This window comes from Colius striatus, chromosome Z (genome assembly GCF_028858725.1).
Source record: "Colius striatus isolate bColStr4 chromosome Z, bColStr4.1.hap1, whole genome shotgun sequence".
NCBI classification, from domain to species: Eukaryota; Metazoa; Chordata; class Aves; order Coliiformes; family Coliidae; genus Colius; species Colius striatus.
In genome coordinates, this window is record NC_084790.1 from 77,116,655 (window position 1) to 77,144,393 (window position 27,739).

Genomic DNA, 27,739 nt, shown 5'->3' on the forward strand with positions numbered 1-27,739 from the left:
CCAAGTAGAACTGCAGTTTCCAAAAGTCTCACGACAGACTGCTGAGCGAGGCAGAGGACAGAATGTGTTCTTATTTTCCTTTCCTGCACAGCCCCGGCAAGGTGACGCTGGGCAGGAGGAAGGGGCTGTCCTGGGCCCTGCTCACGCTGTGCCCGAGTGCTGCCTGTCGTACCCCTGCTCGTCTCAGGTCACTGCCTGTGTTGGCAGGTTATAGCTGGACCTGTCACTCTGCTTTGTCAGCAGGACAGAGTTCAAGTGTGTAAAGAAGGGATTTAAACTAAATGAGGGGAGCAGGGGTGAGGTGCTGCGTTACCTGTGCGGCCCAATGCACTCACGCCTTGTCCTCTTCCCCTTCTGATAGTCCTGTTGTGCCACTGTCCCCACAGCTAAGGAGGCTATTGGGGAAATGCCTGACCTGCTGTGCCCACGCTGGCAGATCCTGGGGATGGGACAGGGGAAGCTGGTTTACTTCAGTTCCCAGCAGCTGCTCACTTGCATCTAAGGAGGAGACTACTTTTCTCAACTAATTAGCAGACCTAGCAATAAGCACGGAGGAAAGGTGATTGAGTGTACAGGCTGGGGGTTGAACTGCTGGAGAGCAGCTCTGCAGAGAGAGACCTGGGAGTCCTGATTGATAAGCTAAATATGAGCCAGCAATGTGCCCTTGTGGCCAAGAAGGCCAATGGCAGCCTGGGATGCATCAAGAGTGTGGGCAGCAGGTCAAGGGAGGTTCTTCTCCCCCTCTCCTCTGCCCTGGTGAGGCCTCATCTGGAGTCCTGTGTCCAGTTCTGGGCTCCTCAGCTCAAGAGGGACAGGGAAGTGCAATTCTGAAGAGAGTCCAGTGCAGGGCCACCAAGATGATCAGGGGACTGGAATATCTTTCATATGAGGAAAGGCTGCGGGAACTGGGGCTGTTTAGTTTGGAGCAGAGGAGACAGAGAGGAGATCTTATTAACATTTACAAATATCTAAAGGGTGGGTGTCAGGAGGTTGGGACATCCCTTTTTTCTATAGTAGATAGTATCAGGACAAGGGGTAATGGGATGAAGCTGGAACACAAAAAGTTCCATTTAAACATAAAAAAACCCTATTTCACTGCGAGGCTGACAGAGCAGTGGCACAGGTTGCCCAGAGGGGTTGTGAGGTCTCCTTCCTTGGAGGTCTTCAAGACCCACCTGGACATGTTCCTATGTGACTTGATCTAGGTGACCCTGCTTCTGCAGGGAGTTGGACTAGATGATCTCTAAAGGTCCCTTTCCAACCCCTACCATTCTGTGATTATGTGATTCTATGAGTGATCAAACAGCTTCTGACATTGCAACAAGGATGCCTTTGTGTTTGTTTACTGTTAAAAACACCCTCTTAGCAGAGAGCCAGATCTTCCAACAGCCTGTTTACCCTCCCTCGCAGCACTGGCTTGTTCAGCACCTCAACAAAGCTGCACAGTTACTTTCATTTCATCATTTCGGAGTCACTCTCTGCTGACAGCGGCAGCTCTCCCTTCAGCTTTCCTGCCCTCAGGCCATTGCCCCCTCCAGCCCCAGAGCAGCTGTCGGTCCGGCCCAAAAAAGACCCCACCTCTTGAAGATCTCCTCGTTTATCAGCCTCTGTGCCCTGGTGTCACACTGTGTGGGGCTGCCTGGCTGGATGGGATCCCCGCACCCTGAGAGTTTGCAGCAGATTCCCCCTGCTGGTGTCACTGCCATGTCTGCTACCAGCTCTGGCTTTTCAGGGCAGATGCAGATGCTGGCACCTGATCCCCGGGGCCCTCCAGGAACCTCCCCAGCAGTGGGGAGAGTCCCCTGTGTGCCCTGCCAGCCACCTCCCCTGGTTGTCCTCCACCAGGTGTATCCCCATGTCAGAGTGGTTCCTCACCAGAGCATCGCCATCTGGGGTCCCTTTATTGTGGCAGGCAGTTGTGGCTCAGCAGGGCATGCCAGGCCAGCTTCCGGAGATGGGCTGCCCCGTGCCTCAGTTTACCCACTGCACAGCACAGGGAGAAGGTGGCTGTCTCCCTGAGGCTGCCACTGCCCGGGGGTACCAAAAGTCTGTAAATTAAGAGTTCCCTTGGCTCCACGGCCTGTAGTGGTTCCTGTGCCGGTACATGGGGGCTCCAGCCACGCCATGGTCACTCCATCCTCAGCATCCTCGAGCCTTGGGGTGCACCATGTGTGTGTGCACGCGTGGGCAGGCAGCAGCAGGTGGGTAGGGGTAGGACAAGGCAGCAGGATGGAGACAGCAGTCGCAGGGCTTGGCCGGCGGGGGCAGTGAGTGGCACATGGGCCAAGTGGGGAGAGCAAGGCTGGACCAGCGGGCAGGGACAGAGTGCGAGCAGTGTGGGCAGGGACGGGAAGGGACAGACTGTGTGGGCAAGGACACTGTGCGGGCAGTGCGGGGCAGGGATGGGCAGAGTGCAGGCAGAGACTATAAACAATGTGGCAGAGACAGACAGGATGCCAGTAGGGTGCAGGCAGTGCAGGGACAGGGTGTGGGCAGCGCTGGAGCAGGGTTCTGGCGGCGTTGTTGGGACACGGTGCGGGCCGGGCGCGGGCAGCGCTGGGACACGGTGCGGGCAGCGCTGGGACACGGTGCGGGCAGGGTGCGGGCAGCGCTGGGACACACACGGCGCGGGCAGCGCTGGGACACACACGGCGCGGGCAGCGCTGGGACACGGTGCGGGCAGCGCTGGGACACGGTGCGGGCAGGGTGCGGGCAGCGCTGGGACACACACGGCGCGGGCAGCGCTGGGACACACACGGCGCGGGCAGCGCTGGGACACGGTGCGGGCAGGGTGCGGGCAGCGCTGGGACACACACGGCGCGGGCAGCGCTGGGACACACACGGCGCGGGCAGCGCTGGGACACGGTGCGGGCAGGGTGCGGGCAGCGCTGGGACACACACGGTGCGGGCAGCGCTGGGACACACACGGCGCGGGCAGCGCTGGGACACGGTGCGGGCAGGGTGCGGGCAGCGCTGGGACACACACGGTGCGGGCAGCGCTGGGACACACACGGCGCGGGCAGCGCTGGGACACGGTGCGGGCAGGGTGCGGGCAGCGCTGGGACACACACGGTGCGGGCAGCGCTGGGACAGAGCACACGCCGGCAGAGCGCGCGCTGCCCGGCTGCGCTCGCCCACACTCACGTGGGCGCCGGCTGAGGGGGCGGGCCCCGGGCCCGGCGTTCGGCCAATGGCGCAGACGGGCGAGGGGCGGCTGCCAATGGCCGGGGCGGGCCGCGGCGAGGCCCCGCCCCTCGCCGGCGCGGCGGGCGGGCGCGGGCAGCGCGCGGGGCTGCGGCACCCACCGGTCGGCCCGCGGCGGGACCGCGCCCGGGGACCGGCCCGGCTCCGCGCGCCCGCGCCGCCGCCACCGGCACCGCGCCGGGACCCCGCGCCGCGACCCCGCTCCGCGCCGGCCCCCGGTCCCCGGCCCGGCCGCTCTCGGGGCGGAGCGCAGGCAGGTGGGTAACTCCGGGGCCCCCGCGACGGGAGGGCGGGTTCGACGGGACCTGTTGCTGCCCGGTCTCCCGGAGGCTCCGCGGCTCGCGTTCCTCGGCGGGGACGAGGGGGGCAATGAGAGGCACCGAGGACTCCCGACATCGGTAAAAAGTACGAGGTGGGGATGCCTCGGCGCCCCGCCTGCTCTCCGCTCCGCGGCCGGCCCCGTTGTGGGCTGCGGGACGTCACGCCGGAGGGCAGGCGGCAGGAGAAACAGACGCAGCGTGGGGAAGGGGCAAGAGCGGGGCCAAGGTCGCCCGGAGCCACTCGGCGGTGCCCCGGGGAGGGGACGTTTGGGCCGGGATGCGTCGGTGGGTCACCTCCGTGGAGTGTCTGAGGGGACACCTCCAGCTCAGTGGCCTTTGCAGGGGCCGGGGAGACAGACGAAGTGTGGGGTGCTGGAATGAACCCCTAAACGGCAGCTGACCTGAGAGCTGCTCAGCCTCCAAACCTCAGCAAGTCCCTGGGGTCACTGCCTGCTGGCACCCCCACAGCCCTCCCTGAGGGTCTCGAGCAGCTTGTTCCTTCGTGACAGTGGTGACCGTGACTTTGTCCCTTCCAGGTGCAGGGAGGAGGAGAGCGGTCCCCATGTCCCCACTGCCCCGCTGGAGGAGGGGAGGCTGAGAAAACGCTCTGACAGATCCTTCTGAGCGTCGTGGTGAAGCTCAGGACACAGCTGCACTGTGACCAGGCGACACCGACGCTGTCCTGCTGCCTGCTGGGCCACATCCCTGCCCCATTGCCAGCACTGCCGCCGTCCCCTTTGTCCCCTGCCAATGCCAGCGGGTAGAGGCTCTGTGCTCCATCTCTGCACTGCTGTCCCAGGCGTGGGGCTGAGCTGCAGGCCCCGCTTTTTCCCTCCTGACCGCGGCCATGGGGGCTGCTCTCTCCACCGGCGCAATCGTGGCAATTTCTTTTAACTGTGTCATCGCGTTGCTCATCCTCATCCTCTTCTTCATCCTCTGCAAGGCCTGCAGGACCCCCTCGTGTCCCGAGAAGAGCCCAGCTACTGAAGTGGATGAAGTAAAGAATGAAGAGAAGTACCTGCTGCAGCCCTGAGCTGCCTGGGGACTTGGGTACCTGTCTGTGCCGAAGGAGTTGCTCCAGCCTGAATGCCTGTGCCAGGACTGAGGTGCTGGACTGGGCATGATGGGAGCCGAGATGATGCCGAGCTGCTTGCAGGGCATGTGATGCCAGGCACAGCCCTTTACCTGTGTGGTTTTGGTGTGTGAAGTCCCTACGGATGCCCACAGTGACCACAGGGAAGGAGCAACAGCGACTGGGGATATGCTATGGGGATAATCCTTCCTGTCCCAGCAGCCAGCGAGCGTGGCAGGAGCCCTGCCCACAAGCACACTCCATGTTTGGGGATAGCCTGTGGGCTCCTCCTGGCGTTCATGGCCTGGGACAGTGGTCACTGTGACACAGACCTGAGCAGGGCTGGTTAGGGGTTCAGGGAGGGGAGGCAGCAGGGCTGGCATGGGTGCCTGTCTCTGGGCAGGCTGGCCACCCCATGGGGGGACGTGCCTGGGGGATCCCAGCAGCCCTGGCCCCACTGGCAGAGCAAGGTGTTACTGGTCTGAGTGTGTTACAGGGTGGCCCTGGGGTGCTGTGTGCCCCATGCCTCAGGAGGGCACTTGGCACCCACCTGCCCAGCAGCCAGTTTCATGAGCCACGAGAGAGTTTGCATGGTCTATCTGTTCATCCCTGGCCTGTCAGTCAGTCCCTTCTGGCATTAGCACCAACCCTGCAAGGGAAGTGGCCCTCCTCCTCACTGACCCTGCTTGCCCTCCTGTCTGCTCCCAGCTGAGGCTGACAGACGTGTCCTTATTGGCATCCCCATTGCCACTGACAGCAGCCTGGGATGAGTTTTTGCTGGGGAGCTGGGAGACATGGGGAGATGAGGCTGCCCAGACAAACAGCATTGAAGGGTCTTCTAGCCTCAACACTCCTCGGGGACCACAGTGGCTCTGTGGGGAGTGAAGGTGGTATGGCTTGTCCTCAGCCCTGGCAGCTGCATGTCTCTGCCCTGCCTGCAGGTGCAGTGAGTTTTGGAGGGCTTTGCCCTGCCTGTCCTAGAGCAGAGCCATTGCCAAGGTCCCTGCTGGCACAGCTGCTGCAATAAGGGGACAGAGGGGTGGGCTGTGCTGGGAGGCACACAGGCCAGGGTCCCTGCGCCCGTGGTTCCTCCCCACGTCAGGTGTAGCTTACACATCCCTCTGCAGCGTTGTTTTTACTAGACTAATAAACCGATCGTAGGACCCGGGCGGCGTCTCTGAGCTCTGCCCAGCGCCTGAGAACCCTGGGGGAGGCGGCATGTGCTGCTGGCCCCGCAGGGCTGGGGAGCAGCCGCCCCACGGCTGCTGGCCCGTGTCCCTGCAGCACGGCGGGTGGCTTGGTGGGCGATGGTGACAAGGGCTCATGGCTGCACCCATCTGTGGCTTTTAAATGCTGGGTGAGTAATGTGGCTGGCTATTTCATGCCTGCAGAGTGTCTGCCTGGGCTGGCAGCACGTACTGGTGGCAAGCAGCACCTCCCAAGCCCGGTGCTACAGGCACCGGAGAGTTTCCTGTCCGTGGCCTTATGTGACAAGGGTGCTTGCAGGGGACGCAGGCCAGCTTGAGCGGATGGAGATGACTTGCCACCACCTCACCTGGTGGAACGAGTGCCTCTGGTCCCCGGTCTCACAGCTGTGTGAAAGGCTCCAGTGGTGACAGCCCGTCCTCGCTCATCAGCATGCAGTGAGGCCAGCACGGCTCCTGCTGCCACTGCAGCCACGTTGCAGCTAATCCCTCTGCTGCAAAGCGCTGGAGCGGTGGGAAGGCTCTGCAAAGCCCAGGGTCCAGCCGCTCCCGCAGCTGAGGCCAGGCAGAGGTGGCCAAGCCCCTGGGGAGAGGGGAGCACAGCAGCCCAATGCCGGTGGCTATCAGCTGCAGTGCTATGCTGGCTGGAGTAATTGCACATCCCTCTCTGACAGCCATGGGGGACCAGGCCAGTTCACCAGCCATCCTCTGACTCGAGCTGCTGCCCTGAAACCCAGGAGCTGTGTGCGGTTGACCCTGCAAATGCAGCTCAGTGCTCAGTCTCTTGGCCACCATTTGCAGCAGGGCAGACTGCCATCAAGCTGCAGCCCTGAGGTTTCCCTCAGGCTGTCGGGACCCGCCCTCCCTTGCCCTCCATGGGGCTCTCAGCCTCTGCAAGCCCAGCCAGGGGTGGGGGTGGGCTGTGAGGGCTGTGTGGCTCTGCAGGGAGGAGCACGGTGAGCTCTGCTTGACCCCAGGGATGGTGGGACGCTGTGGCTCAACCAGCACCTGTGTTTATTTGTCTGGGCACAGAGGCGAAGCGTTGCCACCGTGCAGCAGTGGCCCATGGCTCACAGTGCTGGCCCATGGCTCGTGTGCCAAGCAGCGCCCGTCAATGCGCCGCTTGCTCGGCCACAGACTCCGGCAGGGCTGTGTTCCCCCTGCTCACTTCCCTGCCTTGCTCTCCGGCTCTCTCACCAGGTTAAGCAGTTTTTCCAGCTTTGCAATTTCCACCTCAGGGCCCTTCTTCACCTCCTGGCCTTTCTTCTCCTGTGAAGATAGCAAGCAGGGCAGAGATATGAGCAGGCAGGACCACGAGGATGGGGAGGGGTCTGGTGCAGGGAGGGCTGCTGGGCTGCTGTGTCCCAGCTCTCAGCCCTTGCTGAGGGCTGATCCGCAGGAGGATGCACCTGCCTGCCCCTGTATTTCAAGCCCAAAGTGCCATGTGATATATAAAAGCCTCCAAGGGCTGGGGAAGGGCTGTGAGGAAAGGTTTGTGTGAGGAAGGGAGTGGATCTGTTGATCCACAGTGATGCAAAACCTCTTCTGCCTGTCTCCTCATGATCCTTCTCAGCCTTGTGGGACTGGACTGCCCTCTGAGCCCCCTAGCTTTTACCCCAGAGCCTGGGGAGGTGCCAGGTGTGTGTGATTCCCATGGCAGTGACAGCAAGGCAGATGCCCAAACCTCCCCAAAATGCTCTCACCATACCCATCCCATGCTGGTGCTTCTGGGCAAAGGCAGCCACAGGAGCAGGATTTGGCCCTTTTGCACCCACATAGCCTCTTCCAGGAGGGCAGGTGAGTGCTGAGAGCCACTAATCTGAGGGACAAGAAGGAGTCAGTGGTAGGCTGTCGGCTGCGCACTGAGGCTCTCTTGCCACTGGGCACACCCTGATCTCATGGGACAGCCCTGTGCCTCATTGCACACCACTGTGCCAACCTTGAGTGCATGCCCCAGTGTGGGCAAGTCTCAGTGCTTCCCCTTTGCCAGCCCACTGCCTCACACCTTCCCTCTGGATTTGGGATGGGTGTCCTTCCCTTAGAGCTGGGGAGCTCCTCTGTGCCCAGTGTGGCTCTGGGCACCCCAGAAGGAAGATGCCAAGCCCAGGTGAGCAGGATGCTGGTACCCAGTCTGGCGGCTGGGTTCAGGAGAGGCAGCAGCGGGTTCCCAACCCCACAGCATGGCGAAGGGGAACAGCAGTGTCCGGGCTCAGCGACAGCTGCGGTGCTGTGCCCGTGCCTCCCAGCACCCCAAAGTACAGCCTTTGCACGGCCATGCTCTTGGAAGGCCAAGGGAGCAGTAAGGACGTTGCCTGCTTTCTTCTATCCCCACTTAGAAAAGATCAATTCTCCTCCTGCTGAATCAGCTCCTCTAATGGCCCTGGGTGCAGCAATTACAAACAGGGCCCTTTTCCTCAGCGCTGCAGAGAAATACTGTACACAACAAAGAGAACGCCACAGGGCCACAGGGATCTCTGTGCTGATTGCTCTGTCTCTCCAGCAAACACGAGCACCGCTGAAGGCAATGACCTTTGGGAAAGCAGTCCCCAAGGGATTCCCAGGCTTCTTCCTCGTCCCAGCACAGCACAACCCTGTCAGAGCAGAGGCTTCCTCGGCTGCCAGAGAGCATGGCTGGGTGAAAGCAGTCCTGGGGAAGGAGATGGGGACACTTGGAAACCCCTCTGCTCCACAGAAGGCAGCCCCACTCCTTGCCCAAGTGAGGGGATGGGCCAAAGTTATTCCTATAGACCGAGTCCATCGATTGTATGTGGGGATGGGGCTGGTTTGTGTTAATGCTACTGAAGTGAGCAACACCCTTTGTGGCTCTGGTCCGGGCAGTGGGAGCATGTTTGTACTTATGGCCCACGTCACAGCTGAGCATCTCCGTGAGTGAGAGCACTGGGATAAACACAGCTGCTGCTGGTATTTCAGGACTTAGCTATTTCTGTAGAAAAGTTGCTTTGCTGTCTGACAGCATTCAGAACACTCCCTTTGGCACCCTGCACCACACGCAGCACCATACAGAGGTCCTTGGGACAAGCTAAAGAGGCAGCTGCTTTGCTCAGCCAGGAAAAGGGGATGCTGAAGCCAACTCTCATCATAGAATCACAGAATCATCAACCTACATCCATCCCACCCCAAGCCCTTCGCTGTCTTCACTGGTAGGGTCAGAGGTCCTGACTGACACCTTCCAGCCAGTATCACCAGGTCCATGGAGACCTTATGTCTGAGCCTTGCTGAAGTCACCAGCCACAGGCAAGGCTCAGCTCCTAGGCACCAAGATGTCCCTCAAACCTTGACTTTCATGTTGGTGCTTCTGAGCAAGTTGCAACAAAACCACGCACAGGTCTATAATGAGCCGTAACCAAACCAGAGACTAATTTAACGCCACATAACCAGGCAAGCAGGATGACACAGGGAAGGAAGACTATAATGTCCTTTTAGGGGCACTGGGATGGAAAGTTTCCCTTTATTCCTCCATCTGCTTCTCCCAGGGTGCTGTGTATGTGAGCCAGCGGGGCTGCTGTGGGCTGGCTGCTGGCACCACTATAACACCACGGCATCTGCTTGGATGCACGTGACAGCTTCCTAGAAATCCAGGGGCTTTGCCTGCATCAGGCCTCTGAGGAGCAGAGCTGTTGCATTTTCCTGGAGCACATGTGGTGCAAGGAAGCATCACCTGCATGTGTGGCTCTCCCTCCCAATGAATGCCATGGCCAGGTGTGGAAAGGACACCTGTGGGGCTCTGCCACCTGTCCTCTACCTACATCCCTGCTTATACCACATCCACAGGGCTCATCGAGTGCTGAGAAGAAGCCAGGGACAGAACATCCCCCCCATGGAGCTGACAGATGCAGAGCTTAGGAGTCTGCAGAGCTGTCTGTCCCTGAGGAGCTCATCAAATGGGTACTGGAGCTGCTCACAAGCAGTGTTAGCATTGATTTCATCATTAATAGTTCCCAGTAGGAGAGCAAAATGCTCTTGTCTGAAATGGTGATGAGGGATGTGTCAGGAAAGCTCACGGCAGGGGCAGAAAAGGTGCTGCATAGGGATGGACTCTTCCCCGCTGATAGAGCTTGACTCCAGGTTGGTGAGATGAAGACTCCCTACATATCCCCATCCTGCTGTGCTCATGGCCAAGCCCCCACAGCCCTCACACTGCCTTTGCCTTATGCCAGGGCTCTGCTCCGGTTCTCCAGGTAGGGAAACAGAGGCACAGGGGTCCTGGCCTTGTGAGCAGTGCAGGTGCTGCAGGAGCCTCAATGGTCCTCTCAGCCCCAAAGGCCAGAATAACACTGGAAGCCAAGATGGAAAGTGACTGAGGTGGAGCCCCAGGAGAGAGGACAAGGACAAGAATGAGGATTTTATGAAGACCCCAGACCCATCACCTTGGAAGCCCCAGCCTCCCCCACACTAGCACACACTGAACTCCAAGATACGGGAGGCATTTAAACTGCATGCCCTGTGTCTTGGCTGATGTCTTCATTCCCTAGCTGAACAGTAAACCACTGAGCTAATAAAACTCTCCCATAAAAACCATGATGCTGGCACTTTTCAGCATCTTTTTTTTTTTTCAGTGGTGGAATAATCACAAGACATCTGTTTTAAGGTTTCGATTGAGCAAAACAAAAGACGTTTATGTTTTAAAGCAGTGAGGACATCAATTGTGCTGGCATGAATGTAGAAAAGTCCCCGTGACTTCCCTTTGAGCAGAGGAGACCCTTTCCCCTCCTGAGTCCTGGACAACTGGGCACAGGCCTGGCTTGGCCCTGCTGTCATTATGACACTCACAGACCCAGTCTATGCCATCCGTAACAGGATGGGATTTCTGGGCACAGCCATGCTGGGACAGGATTTGGCCAGTGAGAAGCTCCAAGAAGCAACCAACGGGGATGCCCAAATCCTTTTTATCCTCAGTGGGAAAGGGCACACAGCCTGCTGGGTTGTTAGAGGGATGCTGTTTCTGGAGAAGACCTTTTCTTGTTCCTTCTACTCTGCTCAGGGCTAGGTTAAAGGGGACACTTCCACAATATGGGCTCCTCCATTACCAAAACACAAAAGTGATGGGTCTGTTGAATTAAATGAATGAAAGCTTCCTTGGAGGTCTTCAAGACCCACCTGGACGTGTTCCTATGCGACCTGACCTAGGTGAACCTGCTTCTGCAGGGGGGCTGGACTAGATGATCTCTAAAGGTCCCTTCCAACCCCTACCATTCTGTGATTCTATGAAAGCAGAGATTTCCCCAGAATATTTCTGTTGAGAAGAACATGGAAACACTAATTCCTTCATAAACACAGCAAAATTTTCCCCACTGGCTCCCTGGGCCACCAACCAAACACAATATGACCTGCAGACCTGAAGCTTTCCAAAACCTATTCCATCATGTTGTAACCTGATGAGATGGACAGATGATGGATAGACAGGTGATAGACAGATAGGCAGGTAGATAGATATGCACACACACATAGAGGATGAAGCTGAGCTGGGGATGGTATGTGTGCCAGGACTACTTCTCGGCTCTCAAGAAGCACATTTACATACAGCAACAATGTGCTTATCAACCATGGAGAGCCTCAAGTCACACAGCCTGATTTGAGTGTTGCTCCTGGCCCACAGAAGGATTAGCTGACAGACTGGAGATAAGGGTTTAGGCTTATTGTGCTACTGTTTGGAAATAAATGACGCAGGAAATGTTCTGCTTGCAGGGAATGAAACCAGCAGAAAAGCCCAGGGGATGGCTGGGTCATTCAGGCGTCAGCACAAGATCATTGGCCTCAAAGATGCTCATCGCTCCAAGCTTCAGCTAAAACCTGTGCTGTTCAGAGCAAGCACCTCTCCTTGCTCCTGCTCACATATTTGACTGAGATATGTCTGGTATCATCTGCACTGAACCATGCCAAGTCACAGCAGGGAAAACAGGTCTCATGGCCCCAGGTGTCCTTCCTGCCCTTGCTTGCATGAAGTTACCAATGAAGCCACAAGAACCAGTGAAGACATGATGCTGGGACCAGCTTGTGGCTCAGCAGCACACATCTGCCAGTAAAGCCACAGGAGCACAAAGGTCAGCAGTGTCTAACAGGCAGGAGGTGGAAACAAAATTGGATCAGGTCAGGAAGGAGCTGGGAGTATCACTGAGAATGAAGCAGAGGGAATTGGGTGGCACTCAGGGGATGTGGGCAGGGCTCACCTGTGTCCCAATGGCGTGTTCCTGCCTGCAGCACGCCACAGGGCTTGCTGGCTTACACACACCCTGGGAGAGCAGAGAGATCCTTTGATGGAATGGATGGGCTTTGCAGCAGCAAAGAGCTAATAGCAAGGTCAAACCCTCATGCACGGCCACGAGGGAGCGCAGTCATCAGCACAGCTCCACGTCCACTCTGCCCGAGGCCAGCTGGGACCCCACGCTTCTGCTCATCCCCTCACACTGTTCTCTGGCCAAGCCAAATATGTGCACGCAGTAAGAGGCAAACTCTTCCCTGTTGGTTTCAGCAGTCTCTTTGGCTTTTGTTGCTGTGCTGGTTGGTGCTGTGGTGCAATCTCTATTGACCCTCAGCAGGTTGCTCAAGAAATACAAAGCAGAGAGCCTCTGAAGCATGCTGTGGCAAGCTGTGCTGATAGGATGTAATGAAGTGCCCTCTGAAAGCACTTACTAGCTGGCCTGATCCAGCTGTATACCCTCGCTGAGCATGGGGAGCTGCTAAATGTCAGAGACCATCTCAGTGTGACTGCAGCATGGAGTGTGGTCTCAGCAGCCCTTGGCACAAGGGAGCACCAGGGGGGTGCTGGTGGGCACCATGGGGTACAGGACAGGCACGACTAGGCTCACCTATGAGCTGAGAAAGGCTTAGCACCGACCTCTTCTGCTTGAGCCACTGACAAAGTGATTTGGCTTCTATCCACATTGAACATTCCCTGTTCTTGCTAACTTCAGAGCCACAATTTAGCTCTTACACACCACTGATTTACATCTGCAAGATGACCAACATTTGGTGACCATGCACGAAAACTTCATTGAGCAAGGCCAAGCTCAGCACAGACAAGGCCAGTGGCAGTCTCCACAGCTCCCCCAAACTGCACGACTCTTCTGAATTTACCCTAGTACCAGCTACAGAAACCCACCCAACCCATTTAAAACAACCGGCCTTCTGCCTTTTCTGTATCTGACAGGGTTCAAAACAGGGATGTGGTCATGATCCTTGGTTCATGTATCACCAAAAAAAAAATATTTAATGTGAAGGGTAAATTTTAAAGTTATGCAAAGATCTTATGGTCTGAAATGGGTCAAATGAGCAAACACTTTCAACTCTGCCCTGCACAGATGCTGCGATAAAGCATCACCATCAAAAGGCTCTCTGCTCCTTCAGGAGGTCACTCTGAGTTTTGCCACCCCTGAGGACAACTTGCCTGCACTCTAGCTGTGAGTACTGTGTGTGTGAGCAGGCTTGTCTGTGTGTAGGAGATGGAGAGCAGGTTTGCCTTTGGGCATTGTTACCTGCGGACACGGAGACAAACTGAGACCAACTGCCTCAAACGGAACAGCATAGTGAGATGACAAACTCCTCACAAGGTGCATGGGAAAGATTTTTGGTCATATCAATTCACAGATTTAGTACTAAGCACTAAGAAAAATCATTGTGTGCTCAGTGTGCAAGATAATTATCCTCTCCTGACCTGCAGAGGCTTCGTAAGAGGGCTGGAATGGAGTAAAAAGTCCAAAAGCTTTTGCCTGCAGCCCAGTGGGTCCCAATGGTGCAAACCACCACTGGGATAAGAACAGAGGGGTATGAGGGGATGCCCTTTCCTTCACCTCCCTGAGGGACAAGCAGATCACTCTCCTCCACCCTCAAACCCTGGATCCAGCCTGACTGGGTTCACAGTTCTGCAGTGCAGGGATGGATTACTTTAATTAGCTCAGAACTGCTCAGTGGGAAGCCCTGTCACCCAAAGCCTGCCCACATGCTGTGTCTTATGAATGCATTGAATGGAAGGTTGGTGGGAGCATTAGTGCCTGGTATTTTAGCTATGGGATCTCTCAGACCCAAGCAACAGAGGGGAATGAAGCAAGAAGTGGGTTTTAATTGAGACTGTCCATACAAACTACTAGTCAGGTGACACCTTGGCTTCTAGCTCAACTTCAGATATTGCTGCTATCCCAGTGAAACCCACACACCAAACCTCAATGCAACCCACACAGTCCTGGGCTATGGATGTCCAGGCTTCCATAGCTCTTGTGTCTGCTACAAGAAGCCATATCTGCAGCGAGAGGTTCAAGCAGGCCCAGCACCCACAGGCATGTACATCAAACCCACCCACAGGGCAAAATCAAGGAGATGCCTTGTGGTCTGCAGCCCTTGATGCCAGCTGGCAGGTAGAACTGTCAGCCACTCAGCAGCATTTATTTACCGTTCAGCATCTCTTTGGGGCTTTTTTTGTTCTTACTTCAGCTTTAGTTCAGTGTTTTTTCATGACAGCTCAGTAACCTGTTATGGATTAGAGTTTAATAAAAGCAACCAAACACGGATGCGAATACACAGCTCCTGCCATACTGTGGTACTGACGTTATCTCACAGAGCACAGCATCTCATGAGAGATCGTTTGCAGTTGTATGAATGCAATGTTTAAACATTTTGCAGTTTTCCCAATACATCTTTCTCTGGTCATTGTTGGTTTTATATACACTTATATATCCCTTGCGATCACATTTTAACTGCCTTAAGAATGTCCAGCTGCAGTTTCCCTCTTAACACAGCACCTTCCTTAAAACTTTTGTTGTGCCATAAAAATGTTTGCATAGGAAATGTATTGCTGTTTGCTACTAACATGACAGTGTGTGACTACACTCTAGATAAATACAAGTACACTACAAACTGAGTTTTGCTGTAAATAGAAGTAAAAATAAATGTCTTGACTCATGGATGTCCCATATTTAATAACATTAAGTGCCAATTGCATGAAAGATGTATTACAAGTGTTCTGCTTACTGAAAGAACTCAGCCTGCAATTCAGCGTCAGACCACAGTGCTCCCTTCCTCTCTCCCGTTCTCCATGACTGCACTCAGGGATGCTACAGAAATAGCACTAGATATTTCAGCCCCATGAACAATGGTGTCATCTCAATAGCACATTCTCATGTGTAGGCTTTATTTAATTCACAGTGTCACCTGGGGCAGGGCTAGCAGGGGTTAGCCCAGTAGTCTGCACTGGTGGGAGCAGTTACTTTTAAATTGCTTCTGACAGATGCTTGCCCAGCACTTGACCCAGTCCTTGGGGTTGCACAACACAGCGAGCTGTGAGCTGTGGATTGTCATGCTCTGCTCCTATCACCTGTCCAGCCATTTCTTCTGAAAAGCCCCTGGGATGGTGCTGCCAACCCACCTCTTAGGGATAGCTGCCAGCATGTCCCACTCACACACACTGAAACCCTTTCCCTAAGCCTTTTGCTGTCGTCACATCACCACAGAGCACTGCCTTCCTTTTCCTGCCAGCCCAGGACCTCTTTAGGGGTGTGATCTCTCTGCTTCCCTCTGGTTCCAGCCTCTCAGATGGCCACATAGCCCTTGCTGCTTCACATCCTACAAGCCCAGTACACCAAATTGGAGCTGTGGCCTTTGCACTGATAAGCAACGCAGCAGGATCAACTCATGTGTCCTGCTCACTCCTCCCTTGCCTGTGCTCTCCAGTACAACACCTCTGCTACAGCAGGGCACTGCTGGTAAGTCAGATCTTTTTCTGTTCACCTCTTCCATTGGTTATTCTGTCTCTTTTCCGTCTCCTCCTGTTTTGCCTCTGCTCTCAGTGAAGTGCATCCTGTTTACTTCAGACCGTGTCTCCCGTTTGCCACAAATTAAATGACTTGCACAGTTTCTTCCCACCTGCTGCACAGGAAACAGCCAGGCAAATGATAAATGCTTCACAAACAGTCCCAGGCCTGGAAACCAGATACACTATTATTCTGGGCTATGTGGGACGTCACACTAAATCGCATCAGCTACGACTGAGTTACGCTGCAGCATGCAAATCAGGCTTAAAACAGGTCAGTGAGAAGCTGGACGCAGGACAAAAACGGGAAATCCTGCAGCCAAAGCTGTTGTTCTTCCCCAGGATCTGACTCTGTTACAGCAGCTGAGAAATCTCTTTCTGCCCCTGAGACAGACAAGGCTCAGCTGTAACCCACCACAGTGTCCCTTTGCCCTGGGAGCTCATGGTTAGCAGCTTTGCTGGTGTCAATCCTCCCCTGAACACGGGCTTGGCACAGTGTTGCTTGGTGGCACATGCTCATCTTTGTCTGTTGGGACATCTTTTTTCTGAGCCCACACAGCCTGCAGTGATGTTGAGATTGTGTTACACACTCCCTGTTCGTGTTCACAGCAACCCAATGACATTGAACTGTCCATAAGGATCTGAGTAACAGCTGTACAGAGAAAGGAAGGATCCATCCTGTCCCAACTGCAAATGCAGAGCCCAAGGACTGCATTTCATTCAGAAGCAGACAGGATAAAACAGTGCTGGAGAAAGCCAGTGACTTGCAGGCAGCTCAGGGAGTGCTTCTCTGGGGCACCTCTCTTCCTCCCAGGAGGCACTGCCGGTAGTGGGCAGATCTGCCCTGACCTGATCAACAACCGCTCTGGGGGACGCAACCCACAGGGCAGATCTGATTATTGTCTCCCTCGAATGCAGTGATGGGGATGCTCCTGTCCCACCAGCAGACCCAGATTCAACATCTGTGGCACCAGTGACCTGCCCCTGCCCATGTCTCACTCTGGCTCTGTCACCCCAGGGGAGTTCTGGGTACCATCTGCAGACAAAGATGAGGTGCACCCTGACTAAAAAACAAATCTAGAGTCTGTGTTTGGGTAAGCTGTCAGGCAGAAGGCAGTCATTTTAATGACAATCCAGTCATAAGATGCTGGCTCCTGCCCAAGTCTTTGTACTAATCTCCTTGACATCCTGTTTAGAAAAGCATTATTAAAATCTAATTGCTTTGTGCATATATTGCTGTTTTAATTATAACAGAAGCAGAAGAGAGATACAAGCAGTCAGCAGTGTCGCTGATGCTAACATGTATCCGAAGAAGGCACTGGCCAAGGGAAGAGGGTTTCCACCACCTATCGAAACTGGAGAGATTATATTCCCAGTGATTGTCCACGCTGCCAATAGCACAGTCAGAGCAGCGAGGGGTGACTTCCCTAAATGGCTCTTTGCTTTGAGACATTGACCAGGATGCTGCACCTGAATTAATTTTACATGTTCACTGCTGTGTCTCTGTTGTACCAAAAATGTAATTACTTCAGTGCCACAGACCAGTTAAACCCATCTGCTCAGCTGGCTGCCGAAACTAACAGAGCTTCTTTGCAACCGAGTGTTGCAAAATAAAAGCTAACTGTGAAGAAAACAATGTAGGAGCTACTAAGGTCCTTTAAGTAAGGTCTGCCCAAGGTAACCTCTCCATCACTCAGCAAGTGCCACCAGTACCAAAGAAGGAACAAGGTTAACCAGCAGCTGACAAGATGGTGATCCTAATTGCTCTTCTCCACCAGCACAGAGGAGATGCCTAAACAGACTGAAAGGAATGGTGGAGCCACTTGCTGTGTAGAAATCATGTTTCCTCACTGCACTGCTTCTCCCGCAAGAGAGTTAAGCAAGTGGATCCTGTGTGTAAAGTGAGACGCGGGCACCACAAATGCCAGAACGCAGTGGTTTCTCCAGGTACTTTGCTGATCGCTGCACTTGCTGCAGGGGCGTGCTCAGCATGGTTTAAGAGGTGGGTGAGATGCAGCCCAGCGGGGGACGAGCCCACTGCGCTGCTGCCTGCTGCTGCCTGCCTGGCGCTGTGCAACTGCACCAACAACAGTCCTGAAAAGAGATATTTTCACAGCTGGCAACCAAGCAGGAAACAAAAGAAAGACAAAAAGCGGCCACTTGTGCTCAGAAAATTAAATCCAAATTTAATTCCAGTAATTATACTTTCATTAACACTCTACTTGCCATCAAGATGGATAAAATCCCTAAGTGACAGCTGCAATTACTCCAAAGGTGAGAAGAAGGCAATTGGGAAAACAGTGCCAGCCTCTCCCTAGCCTGTAACATTCTTAAGAAGTCTGGATCATTGTGAATGGTTATTGTTGGTAATTTAACTTCCCCAGTAACTCTCTGTAAATGAGCCAGAAATCCAGTGAGAGCAGCAGAGAACCTGTAACAGAGCTGATTTATTCCAGCAACCCCTAATTTAACCATAGATGAATGCAATGTTTCCTACATGACCATCTGGGGCTTGGATGCTATTGCGGTGAACATAACACCTCATTCCCTGCTGAAATCACACCCTGTTGCAGGCATGGGATAATTGACCAGGTTGGGCTCATTAATGTAATACAGGTGCCTTGCCCAGGCTCTGCACAGAAGCAGGATCAAGCACAGCTGCCACCAGCTCTGACAGATGTTTGTGGCGGTTTATGAAGGCCTTCACTGAATTCACCTCCTTGTCTTCAGTCCATCTTTCCAATCTTTCAAGCTCATGTAGAGATCTGATGTAAAGTCTTTCAAAGTCCTTGTGACTTTCCATGTCATTCTCTTCTAGACCATCCAAGGAACGAATGGTGAATGGTAAATGCTAAATGTCAGTGATGACACCAACCAACCTCCCCCAAAATAAATCTCTAGTGTGCTCTCCTATCCTGGTTAACTCACTGATAACTGTTCTTTTGGGGTGATTTTTCACCCTGCTACTCTTCCCACTTCTGATGGAATCTTTGCAACCTCCTGGCATAGCTCAGTCATGCATTAAAAGTCTGAAGAAAGGTAAGTAAAAGACTACAGCAGAAGGCTCCCTCAGGAGAGACAGATAACGCTAAGGAGAGCTACAGAGGCTGAGGGTGAAGAGCATGCTCAAGCCCTGTGTAATGCCATGCCATAGCTGTCGGTCTAGTAAGAAACCTAAGTGTTTGATACAATAACAGAAGCTTCAGCAGATTTCCTCCAGAAGGCTGTGACACAGGCAGGCAGCTCCAAGCCAGAACGTGTTAATTAAGAAACACTAGGTGAGCGCTGACGCAAGAAGCTCTGGGAGTGGGAAGAAGTGACAAGGGTGAACCCTTCTCACCTCCTGTCCCTGGTGCTATGTGATGCCACATCCTCAGTCACTGGAGAAAAGGAAGGGAGCTTTCTAGGGAGGAAAGAAATAAGATAAGGAGATGACAGCTGTGCTGGCTCAGTTCTTTGCCCCTGGTGATGAAAAACAGACTGTAAGAAGCCTTCATTATCAGCTAATGAATAGGAGGATTCATTTCACCTCAGGAAATGGAGTCAGAAGTTAGTTTAAGGGCTGAACTAAGATGTTAATAGACCAGACTGAGCCCAGCAGAGACTACCAAGACTGCTGAGAGAGCATTTCCACTGAGGAAACACTAAGGGTGCTGATCTTGTTCAGCCTGGAGAAGAGATGGCTTGGAGTGACCTAATTGAAGTCTACCGGCACCCAAAAGGGTATCAAGAAGACAGAGACAAGCTCTATACAGGGGTGCACAGCAGAAGAATGATGAACAAAATCTACAAACTACAACAGAGGAAAAGTCAACGTGAAACGAGAAAGTAATTTCTCCACCACGACAGGGATGGAACAGGGCTCCAGAGAGGCTGCAGGATCTCCAGCCTTGGAGAGTTTCAAGATAAGCCTAAGCCCTGAGTAACCTTGTTTGATCTCAGGGCTGACCATGCCTTGAGCTGGAGGTTGGACCAGAGACCTCCCAGCATCCCATCCAGCCTGAACATGCTTGTGGCTCTGTGATCCCAGGATGTTCTTCCCCACCAAGTGTAAACTGAAAGATGTATTTTACAGGTCTACCCTCCTCTGTTATTATGCTCTTACTGCAGACAGCATTTGTTAGCAAATGTTCTGTTAACCACATATTGCTCATAGTGTTGGGACTGGTGCAGAGCAATCCTGCCCTCAGCAGGGCAAACACCAGCCCCTTGGGAACACTGGCACACTGTAAGAGGGGACAAGTTCTCCAGCAGCCTTCTCTCAGGTATCCAAAAGTATAGGATGCTGTACAGACTGGTTTGAATATTGATATTAGAAGGGTAAAAAGAGGAAGAAGGCCTTGACAACCAGCAAGGACTGGAGAAAACCCATGGAGAGTGGGAGGCTGAGGCAGGTGGCTAGAGGACTCAGGAGGACGCTGGACTAAGAGCCCATGAGAACTGGCATCATGGGGTCAGTGATGACTGTTTCTCCCGTGTTTACTGACAAGTTGGAAGGCTCCAACCTGACATGAGGGGAGCTTATACAATCCCAGGCCTGTGGGGAAAGTTTATCTTTTAGCACTAGGTTTATTTCAATGGAAAAAAAAGGATAACACTGATTCAATATCGATCCATGCTTGCTGTTATGCTTTGCTGTCTCCAGGTGCTTACAGTTTGATTGTTTAACACAAGAGTTAATAAATAAGCCAGAATCAAGAGAGGTGAAGAGTTCGGGGGTCTGTAAATCTCTTCATATACAGCCTCTGGCCTGGTCCAAGCTGTGATTATCTCACTTTATTAAAGCTGTGAATCTCTCTCCATAATGCTGCTCGTCAATCCCCAATCATTTCAACAAGAGCAAAAGCAGAAGCAGATTTAATAGATTCTAAGCCCAGAAATAACCATTATGATTCACACAGCTTCAATCAGTTAAACTCATCACACCTGGGAGCTAAAGGACATCTTCTAGTAAAAAACAAGGAGTTTTGACCTGAGAGAGTCAGAGGTACGCACACAACCTAGTGCCACACTAAACACGTGTGCTCTAGTCCTTGTTTGAATTTGGTCAGTGCCAAATCCCATTATATCTATTTCTGTTAATTTGAAGGGGCTTCCACCATTGAGAATCCCTGCCCACCAAGTGCTTTCAGGTTGAGATCAAGTTATGGCTTAATTTATTTGTGAGCTCCTAAAAAGCTCTTTGAAGTTATACTTCCTGGACCTGAGATGAACCTTCTTGCTCTTTCCAGACTTAGTTCGTATTTTTTATCAATCACCTCCACTGAAGTGTTAACCCTGGATGTGTGCACTGCAGCTGGCAATGGATTTGGTAATGCCATTGCCAAACACAGGCCCCGGTTTAACTCCTTCTCTGAATTACCCAGACTCCGGGTTTGGCTCAGTGTTTCAGTACCCTGGGAGTTCATGCTTTCCTTTACAACCTTTCAGCCTCTTTCAGCACCTCCAGTTCCGGGATGCAGCCCTGGAATCGTGAGGGTGGTTTGCCTGGGACTTATATCCACCCCAGGCATTGCTAGAACAAAACTGTGGTACTGAGTCATCTGGGTTGAGCTTGCTGCTGGGTGCTATTTACTCAGCAGCTACACCCATACCTGACACTGACAGCACTATCAACAGGAGGTGGGTCACAAAAATACACTGCAGAACCTGGCTGGACTCATCTCCATGAGGCAGAGAACCCTGCCCACTTTAGAGACCTGTGTCCAGTTCTGGGCTCCCCAGCTGAAGAGGGACAGGGAACTGCTGGAGAGAGGCCAGCGCAGGGCCACCAAGATGATCAGGGGACTGAAGCATCTTTCTTATGAGGAAAGGCTGCAGGAACTGAGGATGTTCAGTCTGGAGAAGAGGAGACTGAGGGGGGATGTTATGAATAGGTATCTAAATGGTGGATATCAGGAGGCTGGGACAACTAACAACAGGACAAGGGGTGATGGGATGAAGCTGAAACACAAAAAGTTCCATTCAAACATAGGAAAAAACTATTTCACTGTTCAGGTGAGGGAGCCCTGGCACAGGCTGCCCAGGGAGGGTGTGGAGTCTCTCTCCTTGAAGGTCTTGAAAACCTGCCTGGATGCATTCCTGTGTGACCTGACCTAGGTGGATCTGCTTCTGCAGGGGGGTTGGACTAGATCTCTAAAGGTCCCTTCCAACCCCTACCATTCTGTGATTCTATGACTTGCTGGTCTCATCTGCCTTCAGCTGAAACCATGCAGGTTTGGTGTAGTGCTTTTTCTTGTCAACCAGGTGCTTATTTTTAAGAGAAAGTCTATTCTTTCGGGCTATGAACAAAACCTTGCAACAGGATTATCACAGGCTGGAGTCAAATGATCAAGTAAGGTTAAAAGCCCAAGGAGTAGTAAGTGCATAGGGAGCATGGTGGAGTTTAAGAGGTCACATGTTGATAGACAAGCAGTCCTTTCTCAAGCAAGGGAAACAGCTTGATTGCAGTCTTCAAGTTCCCTCTAACTTCTTCAACCACATCATATAATGCATGGCACTTCTACACCTTTCAGCCCAGCCCGCCCAAGCCTTTCACTAATTTGGGACTAACTCGCAGGGAGGAGGAGCTACAAGATATTGACAGGGGGTTCACTGTAGCCTGCACAAAGCAAAAACTTTGCTTCACATGGTGAGGCTGTGTGAAGCATGGAGACACAGACTGTATCTTTTGTGATGAACCCCTGCCACTGACTCTGAGCTGGGTAAGGGGCAGGGGTAGAGAGGAAGGGAGATGCCAGTTCACTTGCTGCTGGGAAACTCTGCTCAGTCTGTGACCGCAACTGTTACAACTCTTTAAGGGATAATGGAACCAAATGCTGGAGCTTTTGCTGCCAAGCCCTCTCTCTTCCTTCCTGTGGAGGTAGGCCATGGTGGTGTCCCATCTTCTTGTTTTCCTCAGTGGTATCTCAGACAAACCTTGACTAGAAATGAAGGTCTGACTGACTGCAAAAGACCTTGCCTACAGCACTAGCTGCTGAAAAAAATCAGGCCTGGCAGTCCATTACTGCCTATGAGCAGGGTACAAGCACCCTGAAGAATGAAATATCCCAGAGGGGAAGTAATCTGGGGTTTCTCTGGTCACTACAAAAGGGATGAGGGCTTCCTCTGCAAGTCTTTGTCCCCTACAGCCACATCAGGATTCCCATCCTCAGGAACTGCACTTCAGGCCTAAGTGAGCCCAGACTATCCCCATTCTGGGAGCAGGACCCAGATCCCTCTCCTTCACTGTTAGGCGAGGGAACCCTGTGAGGCGGGGCTGAGAGAGAAGACCCCTTCATAGCCTTTGTCTTTAGCCTTGTGGCAGTGGATGAGCAGAGATTTCTCAGGCTGGGCTTCCCTTTCCATGTACAGCCCACATTTCCCAGGCCTCAGGTTGCAGAAGCCATTCAGGCGGCAGTGTTTTTGTAGCACAGCTTTTGTTCTTGAACAACCAGTTGTAACTGAAACCAAATCCACCAGCCTTTTGCTCTGCTCTATTACAAACTCTAACTGTGCAGCAAAGCCTGGTGCACTTTTTTCTAATGACATGAAAGGCACTAAATTATTCATTTCCTGAACTCCCACTGCATGTTCTTTGGTTGCCCAGGCCAGATAAAATGAAAGCCTTTGAGTTCCTTTACCAGGCTTAGCAGGTCCTTTCAGTGCAGATCAAAGCAGGAGGTCTAATCCTGAAGAGGGATGAGTATCCTCCAGAGTCACAGCTGCATTTGCAAAAGCAGTTTCTGGTCATCCTAGTCTTGGTGCCCAAGTTCTGACAGCAAGCCAATATAATAATCAGAAAGTCAGAGAAGGCAAACAAATATGAAAGCTGAGACTGAGCAGTGCTCACATCCACGCTCCCTCCCTGTTCCTGGGAAGGTATCTTTCCTCTTTCCTGAGATCCCAAGTCCTCAAGATATCACAGCTGATACCAGCAACCAACCTGGGAGACGTCTGTGCTGGCTGAGCAAGGCTTGGGCTGGCGTGTACCCAGACAGCACAGCCTGGTAGGGAGACATAATCTTTTTTATTAGCTTAATTAATATATTTATGGGGAATAAGAGAAAAGTTTTAGTGCACATGTACTCATTTTTTAATTCCCAGGTACTTTTGTTTGCCAAAAAAGGGCATTATCTGTGCCTGCACACTTTGGCTTGCTTACGGTGTGTGAGACTACTATGTCCTCAACAGCCCCAGCCCTTTGGGAAGGCAGCTTCGACCTCATGACCTTAATCTGAAGCATTTATCTTGGGGAATTTCAGAGGATGACAGAGATCATAAAGTAAGAGGTAAATGCATTATCTGTCCTAAAGAGTAGAGAATCACAGACCCTTCATTTTAACCTCACTTTTCAGAAGATAAATGGAACAAGCAAACAACCTGTAAATGCCTGTGAGGAGACACATCACAGCTAACATGGATTTGTATCAAAGAAGTCATGCTGAACCAGTCTGGTTTCTTTTTTGAACAAGATAATAGACCTTGTGGACAGGAAAGACTCGGAAGTCACTAATCTTGACCTCAGGAAGACTTTGCTATTGCCTACCTTGATATCCTGATCATCAAGTGAGGCAAAAGATCTATATAAAATGGGCAGAAGCTCTACGACTCAGCTGAATAGCCATATCCCGAGCTGTCAACACGGAGTTGTGAACAATGCTCATGGTTCCATGGTCTGGAGGGGATTTGGTCAGCATTTCTGCTAGTGCTTGCACACTGGGACAGATGGGAAGACTGCAGGTGTCCAGGAAGGCAGGGATGGAATTCTAAATTATTTTTCTGGCCTAGAGATGTGACCTGGAAAGCCTGTATGTGATTTAACAGGGAAAAATGCAAGGTATTGTGAGTCAGCAGGGACAATTCCCTGCACAAATACAGGATTGTAGGGAGCTAGCATTCTGCCATAAAGGCTGGGGTTTGAGGGATAATCCCCTGTTTGGGACATCAGGCACTTCTGTGATGCTGTGAAGCAGTCAGCTGTGCCACCACACAGAAACGGCAGCATCGTTGCCAGGCACATGGAAGGATCAGTCTGTGTTGGGGAGGCAGTGGGAGAGGTGCACCCACAGGACACTGCGCAGCGAGGGCACAACTCATGGGATGTGGTCTGGGCGATAACAACAAGCAGATTTTAGCCCCATGAGCTGGAGGTAGGAAACACAACAATGCCCAAGCAGGACAAGTCTCTGCACTGACCAGGAGCCCGGGGAGGCGAGAAGCTCAGACACTCCCCTGATTTGGAGCAATGGGATCACAGGCAGCTCCCTGGTGGGACGTGGGTGTAGGGGAGTGCAGGGGACATGTGCCCTGCGAAGGCCTCACGTGGCTGGTGCCTGGCATCCCATCTCGCAGAAGCCGCTGGTGAACTGGAGCATGACAGCTTCCCTCCAGGAGAAGCCTGGAGCTGCTGAGACTGCAGCCATCACTGCATCTCCCGCAGCTGGCAGGGCTGTAAGGCAGCCCTCCTCCTCCTCTGCTTCACAGGGCTCTTCTCTTCCTTTCTCCATGGGATAAAAATAATCCTTTTGCGTCAGCTCCATCACTGTGAGCGGCAAGACATTTTATTCATCGGTGGTTCCTTCCCTTCTCTCATTTAAACAATTTCCCATTGAGCCCATCAAATTCATTTGAGCAAGGGCCATTTATTTGGCCTGCCTGCTGGTGCAGGTGTCTCCTTTTCTTTCAGAGGAGGCTGTTAGGTGGCACAAGCACAGGTCAGGGAAAGGCTTTGCAAGGGCTGGGGGCAGCCTGGAGGGGCATGGATGTCTGTAGATTGACTCACCCAGTGCCAGGAGACACGGAGCTGAAGCCTGTGACTGAAGGGCTTTTCACAGCAATGCATTTGGGACATGTTTTACAACAGCACAGACACAACCTCCCGGGCAGGGAGCTGCCCTCTGTCTTCACTGGCAGCCTCAGCCCTTTCCAATCCAGGCCAGCTGTTTGGGGTAGGCTCTGTCAGGCTCTGGCGGTGTCTCAGGGGGAGTTACAGGGATGTGTGAAATCTCAAGCTGTTCCTCTGGCCTTTGGTGCTGCACTTCTTCCTACCCCATGTCATGCCATATTCCCTGCTTTTGTCACTGTGCTCTGCAATGTGGGACACTGCCCCAGAGTGCCCAGATGATACCCATGGATAAGATCTGTGATGTCATAAGGAAGGAAAAGCTGAAATGCTTGAAGAAGAGGAAAAGCCTACCTTTGCCAAAAAGGAACATTGCTGGGTTCAGTGAGACAATGCAAAAACATGATGGGATGGGTCTTGCAAATGAAGACCAGTGTCTCATTTGCCATCCCTGATGAGTGAGTCCACAGGTGCCCAGGACACTGCACAGCTATGACCTGGAGAGAATTAGTTATGTTTTTTTCCACCTAAATTACATGACCAGCACAAATTAAGGCCAAATCAACCTCTGTGGAAGTGCAGAGCCAACAGGGTACTGCTCACCTGCAGCCCAGGGTTTTGCATGCTTTGCTGGCCAGGACATCTGTGGGATGCCTGCTCTTCCCTGCTTGCACCATGATCCAGCTCATTGTCCTTTCCCTTACACTACTGACACCTCTTCCCTCTGCCCCACACCAGGACCTGCACTCTAATCCTCCACTTCTTGCTCCTCTCTCTGCCAGGACAGACACAGAGGGGTGTCATAGGGCATAGATGGGATTTCTGGGCTGAGATCTGTCTGCCCCAGCTTGAAATTTTGAGATGGATAGCCTGTGATATCCAACTACTTTCCTGTGAGGGGCAAGGCAAGACCAGCTGCTGGGACCTGTGGAGACAGGGCTGTCCATAAGCACACACTAACCTTAGCTCCTCTCCTAAGTATGACTGTGTTGAAAGCATCTCAAAGGCACTTAGCAAGAGGGACACATAGAGGAGAGAGGCTGTAGGGAGAGCAGATCCATGGTGCCTAAGAACACCTCTTGGCTGCTGTGGCTCCCAGGGACACAGGCATCTTCATCCAAATTCAACATGGAGAAGAGTTACATCTCATCCAAGAAGATGCAGAGGCCAGGTCCAGGAGAAGGGCTGGGTCACTGAGGCCTTAGCCACAGCTTTGCACCACGCCCTCATGATGAGCCACTGCCTTGCCCTTCAAATGCACCCAGCGGCTCAGGGGCTGAGCTAACAAGCTTTCCTCCTCCACACCCCCGCAGCACAGCCCATGCTCAGGAATAGCTGCACTCCCCAGAGCTGCTTGGGGCTCTCTGGCAAAAAAGCAGCTCACCCTCAGATGACCTGGAGGATAAGCATCCACATTGCCTCCACCAGCAGGCAGCTGTAATCAGTTATGGCAGGGGTCTGCGTAGTGAATAGCCTCTGCAGACCTGGTCTTAAACCCAGCCATTGAGTGAGTCTGTCCCAAAACACCTCCCTCCTGGCTCTGCCAAAGGCATGCCTTGAAAACAGCCATGGGTCCCTTTGCCTGTGTAACAGAGCTATTATTCAGGCAAAGAAATGATGATTTCTCAGGATCCCCCAGTTTTCTGGAGGAGATTTGAGTCATGCATAGAAATGAAATCACAGAGGACAGCTAAAGAAAGAAACAGGGAGGGAAGGCAAGCCAAGAAGCCCTTGAGGCTGGGCAGAGGCTCTCTGCCATAATGTTGTGCTGTGCCCACTCCTCTGCTGCCACGGCTTTTTGCCAAGGCACAGAGAAGGCAGAGGCTCTGTCTCAGACAGGAGCTGTGCAAGCTGAACAGGCACATCCAGGCAATCACAGATCTAACCACAATACAAATACTTTGAAGGCATGGAGCTTCTTCTCATTCACCGGGCATTTCCCAGGACAGGGAGAGATGGTCTCATCTGGCTGCAGAGAAGCAAAGCCCAGGCTGCTGGGGCTTGAGGAGGTCTAGGATGGTGGGCATCAAAGTACAGACACAATCTTTTCACAAGGAGGAGTACACAGCCTTCAGACAAAACAGTTCTTTTGCAGCATCACTGTACTGATGTGGAGAAACATGAGAGAAGGTAAAACAAAGCCCCGCTAAAAACCATCTTGCTTGGCCAAATTCAGGTTTCAGTTACTCTTGAATAGCCAGAGGACAGCAAATCCAATGGACACACACCAGATTATGTCTAGAGAGCGACATTTAGCTCACTGACTTGACTATTACTGATTACAAAACCACATTTCCCCTAGCATTTGCAAATGGAGCAGTCTTGCATCACTTTCAAGCATGGGCAACCCATTTT

General features: G+C 52.8%; 2 protein-coding genes across 2 annotated transcripts in view; one reads left to right on the forward strand and one right to left on the reverse strand.

The window, feature by feature from the left end:
- The first annotated feature begins 3,382 nt into the window (after positions 1–3,382).
- On the forward strand, positions 3,383–5,757 carry ENHO (energy homeostasis associated). The gene is made up of 2 exons (XM_062018695.1): positions 3,383–3,461; positions 4,061–5,757. Exon 2 carries the CDS (start codon positions 4,372–4,374, stop codon positions 4,555–4,557), a length of 186 nt encoding a protein of 61 aa, XP_061874679.1. The 5' UTR covers positions 3,383–3,461; positions 4,061–4,371; the 3' UTR covers positions 4,558–5,757.
- A 1,196-nt stretch (positions 5,758–6,953) lies between these two features.
- Positions 6,954–27,739, reverse strand: part of DNAI1 (dynein axonemal intermediate chain 1) — a 151,745-nt gene continuing 130,959 nt past the window's right edge. Inside the window, exon 20 of the mRNA XM_062018494.1 lies at positions 6,954–7,070. Coding sequence (XP_061874478.1) covers positions 6,966–7,070 — 105 coding nt within the window. The 3' untranslated portion in view covers positions 6,954–6,965. The remainder of the gene's footprint in view (positions 7,071–27,739) is intronic.